General features: G+C 37.9%; 1 protein-coding gene across 1 annotated transcript; it reads left to right on the top strand.

Annotated features, from left to right (window-relative positions):
* Positions 1-5,342: 5,342 nt before the first annotated feature.
* LOC101843070 (olfactory receptor 867-like) lies at positions 5,343-6,338 on the top strand. Its single transcript, XM_005077306.1, has one exon. The coding sequence runs from the start codon at positions 5,343-5,345 to the stop codon at positions 6,336-6,338; it is 996 nt and encodes a 331-aa protein (XP_005077363.1).
* The last annotated feature ends 314 nt before the right edge of the window (positions 6,339-6,652 follow it).

Genomic DNA, 6,652 nt, shown 5'->3' with positions numbered 1-6,652 from the left:
CTGGGAGATACTTGAGAAAGTTCTCAACATCCTTAGTCATCAGGGAAATGCTAATCAAAACAACTCTGAGATACCATCTTACTCCTGTCAGAATGTGTAAAATCAAAACACCAATGACAGTTTTTGCTAGATTGGCTGCTGGTGGGAGTGCCAACTCATACACCCATTTTGGAAATCATTATGGAGATTCCTCAGGAAAATGGAAATCAATCTACCACAAAACCCACCAATTCCACTCTTAGGCATATATCCAAAAGATGCACATTCATGTAACAAGGACATCTGTTCCAATATGGTCATAGCAGCATTATTTATAATAGCAAGAACCTGGAAGCAAATAGATGCCCCTCAACTGAAGAGTGAATAGAGAAAATGTGGTGTATTTACACAATGCAGTACTATTCAGCAGACAAAAACAACAACAACAAAAAATAGAATCTTGAAACTTGCAGGCAAATGGATGGCACTAGAAGAAATTATCCTGAGTGAGGTAACCCAGTCACAAACAGACAAACATGGTATGTACTCACTCATATATGGATTTTAGACATGGATCAGGGGAGTGCCAGTCTGCAATTACACTGACAGAGAGTCTGGGAAACAGGAAAGAATCTAAGAGAGGTATACATGGTACCCCAGAGAAGATGAATGAAGCAATACCTCCTGAATTGATTGGGAACACGGCAGGGGATGGAGAAGAGTGGGTGCTTGGAAGAAGAGAAGGGGAGAAGAGGAGGAGAGAGTAGGTCATAGGGGAACGGGAAGGTTGAGTTGGGGCTAGAATAGGGGGAGAACAGGACGAGAAATACCATAATAGAGGGAGCCATAGGTTTAAAGAGAGATCTGCACCAGTGGGACCTTTAGCGATCTACAGAGATGACACCAACTGGCAAGGTAAGCAATAGTGGAAAGACTACCTAAAATGCCCATTACTGATAATGAACTTGATGACTACCTAATATGCCATCCTAGAACCTTCATCCAGTGACTGGAACCAGAGGCAAACATCCACAGCTAAGCACTGGACTGAACCCATGGAACGCAGTGACAGAGAGAGAGGAGTGATGAGTAAATGGGCAAAGAATAGGCTGGCAAAACCAGTAGAGACAGTTGACCTAAGCAATGGGGAGCTCTTGGACCCCAGACCGACAGCTGGGAGGCCAGTAAACGACTGATCCAGACCCCCTGAGTGTGAGTGTCAGTGAGGAGGCCTGGGCAACCTATGGGATCCTGGGCAGTAGAGCAGTACTTATCCCTGCATACAAATGTACTCCATGTGTCCATAGCATAAAGAGGGATGCTCTCTCAGTCTGGACTCTTGGTGGAGTTCCTGGACCCTGCCCTGAGCTAAATGACAGACTCTGAATATCCCCTATGTGGAAGGAAGTGAGGATAGGTTGGGAGGTTGTGGGGGTGGTGGGGGATGCAGAAGGAGGGAAGGGAGAAGGACCTGGGATTGTCATGTGAAGCAAGGTCTTTTCTAAAAATTGTAGTAAAAATAATGAGAAAAAAGCAATAGTGGAGAGGCTACCTTAAATGCCAATAATGAGATTGAGGACTATATTATATGCTGTCCTATAGCATTCTTCCAGTGGCTGATGGAAGCAGAGTCAGACACCTACAACTAAACACTGAACTGAACTCCTGGAACCCAGTTGCAAAAAGGGAGGAGTGATGTTAAAAGGGGTCAAGACAGGGGTGATTAAGCCTACAGAGACAGGTGACCTGAACAAGTGGTCCCTCATGGACTGAGAGGCCAGCATGGGATTGACGCAGACCCCCTAAAATTGGGTGTCAGCAAGGAGGTCTTGGCAATCTCTGGGGCCTTGGGTAAGAGATCAGTATTTACCATTGGCACACAATTGGACTTTGGAAGCCTGTGCCACACTGAGGGATGCTCTTTCATCCTGGACACATGGAGGAGTGCCTAGGCCCTACCCTGGATGAAATGACAGACTCTGAAGACCCTCCATCAAGCACATCATCCTCTCTGGAGAACAGAGTGTGTATTGGTGGATGGGGGTTGGGGGAATTGGTGGGGAATGTGGGAAAATGGCAGGGAGAGGGATCTGGGATTGACATGTGAAGCAAACTTATTTCTAAAAATAACACTTGGAAATCTATAGAGAACAGGGATTCCTTGAACACTGTTTTCTGTTTTCTTGTATATTTGTTGTGTTTTTAGAGACAGTGTTTCCCTCATATCCCTGGCTGTCCTGGATCTCACTGTGTAGATCATGCTGAACTTGAACTCAGAGATCTATCTGCCTCTGCCTCTTGAGTACTGGGATTAAAGATCCATGCCACTACTCCCTGACCGCTATATTTAGAATTATAAATAAGAAAGGATAAAAACAAATAAATACCAAATTATCATATTACATAGTGATCTATTGGATATAATTACAAGACAAATTAGTATGCCAGGAAAGTGTGTGTGTGTGTGTGTGTGTGTTGGTATGTTTCTGTGTGTGTGTGTGTATTGAAATAAACCATGAACAGTATGAAAACTCCATTATGTTTATATTGATATGTAGAATTTGTCTAGTTTATCTTAAAGAAGTATATGAGGGCATTATGTGCCCAGGACATTTGCGGCATTATATTAGACAAATGCTTGTCAAAGATTACAAAATTACATTTAGGCTAGAAAACTACATAATAGTTTTTACATCAGAATAAATATAATTAATTATGAAATATTCTTAAAATATGGTTCATGCAAAATATTCTCATAAAATAATAATTTTAATTCTCAGTTTTAATTTCTGACTAATGTAAAATCCTTCTAGACATCATATTTTATGGCTTATATAGGTTAAGATTATCTGTCAAGTTAATTAACAAGATTGAAAAACAGCCCATGGAATATTGTAATACAAACAGAATTACGTTCCTTTGATATACTATTTCTCAATCTTGGGAATATTGTTAAAGGAGATGTGTCATAGGCTTAGTTTGGATTGTTTCTTGTAGAATTTACATTTTGCGGGGGACATAGGATAACTTTTAATTAAACTCATATAAATGATTCTTGCAGAAAATAAATCAATCTCTTTTTGTAATTAGCCACACAAACACAAAATTAACTAGCAGTTTAAACTTTCCTTTGTACCCCAAGGGAACTAAATAGTTTAGAGAGTATAAAGACAATAGAACAATTTAATTAATGAGGAGCTTTGAGAATTCAAACCATGGGACATATAAAAGTCTAATAATGCACATTCTCCATATTTCTCTATATTTGACCTCGGTGCGTTGAAAAATTACCTGATCCTTCTGTGAGCAGATGGTCGAGCAGAAACCGCTGCAGTAACAACTATTGGAAGAGTTGATGTGCCCCAATCTGGGCGTGTGGGGTAGGCATGAAAAGCAGAGAAGATGCATGTAGTGAGATAGACCCTTGGAGGAGTGCAAACTGGAAAGTGCCTGTTTGTTCCATTATTATAAAGACCCCATACTTCAAAGGCATTTCAGTTTTCACCGAGTCTCTTTTATAGATCTTTGATCTTTGTGTTTGCAAAATTGGTTATTTTTCCATTGCTACTTTCTGAAGAGTATCTGTTTAAACTCCACTTCTTTATGGGACTTGGAGAATCCTATAAGACTTTCTGTCCCAGTTTCATAGTCCATAACTATTCAAGACTCATTTCTAGAATTATGATTTCCTTTACATCATGTGTTACTCTCTTAAAAATGTCAATGTATTTTGATTTAAATTGACTATAGTTACTTTGAGATATTGAAAACATTGAGAGATTATCTTTTGTAGGTGACTTCTCAATAATTATTTCTCTTCAAATATTTGTATTTATTCAAGTCCTAAATTTTAATAAGCAAAATGCAATTTCCCTAAAATACAAATGATAGGACAAAACAATCAGTATCTCAAACTAATAAAGAATGTGAAACAGCCAATGTTAGAGAAACATAAACAAACACAGAAGACAGTATGCAAACTTCAGACCTTGTCCTTAATGTCCTCATCCTCTGCTTCTTATTTCACTGAACAAGTGCCAGAGCACCAGCTTATTGCCTTTTGGTCTTTGCTGAAACATTCCTTTTTCACAATGGAGAAGATGCTACTATTCACACTCTCACTCTTATATGATAAATTTCATCGTTACTTTGCAAGTATTTTTTCCCAAATTAAATAACATTCTCTGGCATTCACAATGTCAACACTTGGTATCATGTAAAATTTAGTAACATATGTAACTAAAAAAAAGAACCTGTCTTTAATTTTCTATGATGATTTGGCTTGCATTATCTTTCAACATCTGTAATCAGATTCATTATGTCTTTTGGCTATTAATGCTCCTAATTTCACAACAATATATTTCTACTGCTGGCTGTGGATATGTTAAGAACATGTGAAAACACACTTGCCTCTGCTTTATTATAAATATAGTGTGATTTCTTGTTTCCTACTCTCATCTCTACAGTTCACGTGCTCCTTTCTTTTCCCAGAGGCATTCTCTTGGAAGCAATTGTTCAAAAGAAGGATATGTAGGAAACCTCATTAATTATAAGTAGTGTGAGATTTTCAAAGAAGAAACATGCCTGTTATATTTATATAATAAATACGTCAGCAATTTCTGCTGCTTCAGTTAAAAATAGTTCTCAATGATAGTGATACATAAGAAATTCAGGAGGTCACATAATTTTCTCAAGATCATACAGATGTCAATAACTGAATCAAAATTATTTTAAAGAAACTTGATACAAGATTTAAACTTCTAAATCATTGTTCAGTAGTTACTTTTAGAATTTTGTGTGCCCAAAATTACCATCATAAGGGAATAGATTATTAACAATAATAATATAAAAATTGCAATTGACACCCATTGAAATATACTTTTCACAAGGTATTATCAAACATCAAACATAATAATAGCAGCTATCATGTATTTAGAAAACAATTAAGGACTCAGAGTTGCAAAACCATGAAAATTTTAAATGGAAAAATCTCAGTCAGTGAATATTATTAACCTACTATGTGAAATAATGTACTACAGTTATAAAGGGAAAGTAATAAAATAACTTCAAGTGTTTGGAGGGTTTATTAAAGAATAAGTTATCTACATATGTTTATATAGAAAAATTCCATTAATAGCAGCTTTAGATGATAAGGGATGGAGATATTTGGCCAATTAAAAATAAGAGTAATTACACTTATTTATAAATGTTCAGGAAAAAATCACTTGCTTAAGTAAATGAGACTCGTTGTCATAAAGAGAGATATGCTTCCCCCATGTAATTTCAAGACTTGACAGTGGTTGTTACTTAAAAACAATCCTTATCTTAAAAATGATCTCATCTCCAACAGATAAAAAAGTTATATGGCAACAGAGAACCACACCCTGATATCAGAATTTCTCATCCTGGGTCTCTCAGATGATCCTGAACTCCAGCCCATGCTCTTTGGGCTGTTCCTGTCCATGTACCTGGTTACAGTGATTGGAAACCTGCTCATCATCCTGGCTGTCAGTTCTAACTCCAACCTCCACAACCCCATGTACTTTTTACTTTCCAATCTGTCCTTTATTGACATCTGTTTCATTTCAACTACAATACCAAAAATTCTGGTAAACATGAAGTCACAGAGAAAAGACATCTCCTACATAGAATGCTTTACACAGATATATTTTTTTAATACTTTCGCTGGAATGGATAATTTTTTACTCACTTTAATGGCCTATGATCGCTTTGTAGCCATCTGTCATCCCCTCAAGTACACTGTTATCATGAGCCCTCTGGTGTGTGTTATTCTGGTCCTGATGCTTTGGACCATCATGTTCTGGGTCTCCCTAATTCATATTCTTTTGATGAATGAACTGAACTTCTCCAGAGCCACTGAAATCCCACATTTCTTCTGTGAACTGGCTCAAGTCCTCAAGGTAGCCAAGTCTGACACTCACATCAATAATGTCTTCATGTATGTAGTCACTACCCTACTAGGTGTGATTCCTATGACAGGAATCCTTATGTCATACTCACATATTGTCTCATCCTTATTAAGGATGTCCTCTACTGTGAGTAAGTACAAAGCCTTTTCCACCTGTGGGTCTCACCTCTGTGTGGTCTCTTTGTTCTATGGTTCAGGACTTGGAGTTTACTTCAGCTCTTCTGTTGTCCATTCTTCCCAGAGAATAATGATTGCCTCATTGATGTATACTGTGATCAGCCCCATGCTGAATCCCTTCATATATAGCCTGAGAAATAAGGATGTTAAAGGTGCTCTTGGAGAACTTTTCATCAGAATTTTCTCTTGTCCATCCTGGTTCATTGACATCAAAACTAAATTCATGCTGAGAACTCTAAGGCAAATTTTATGAACATACCTATCCTGGGTAGTGTCTTTCTATCTTACAACAAATGCCTAATTCACACTGTTCTGAAAGTATATATAACTTTGCAATTTTGTATTTTAATAATTTATTTATTCTTTTAAATGTCATTTTCCATTCCAACCACAGTTCTTCCTCCCACCCCTCCTCCAGGCCCCCTGACCTCTCTCAAGTCCAAGTCCAGTCTCCTCGTCCTCACAGGCAAGGGCTCAAGTGAGGAATCAATAAAATCTGGCATAATACATAGGGGTAGGGCCAATCCCCTCTCATGCCTTAAGGCTGAACACCTCATGCCACCATAG

This window comes from Mesocricetus auratus, unplaced genomic scaffold, assembly GCF_017639785.1.
Source record: "Mesocricetus auratus isolate SY011 unplaced genomic scaffold, BCM_Maur_2.0 Super-Scaffold_100040, whole genome shotgun sequence".
Classification (NCBI taxonomy): domain Eukaryota; kingdom Metazoa; phylum Chordata; class Mammalia; order Rodentia; family Cricetidae; genus Mesocricetus; species Mesocricetus auratus.
This window is presented reverse-complemented; position numbering and strand designations above follow the sequence as displayed.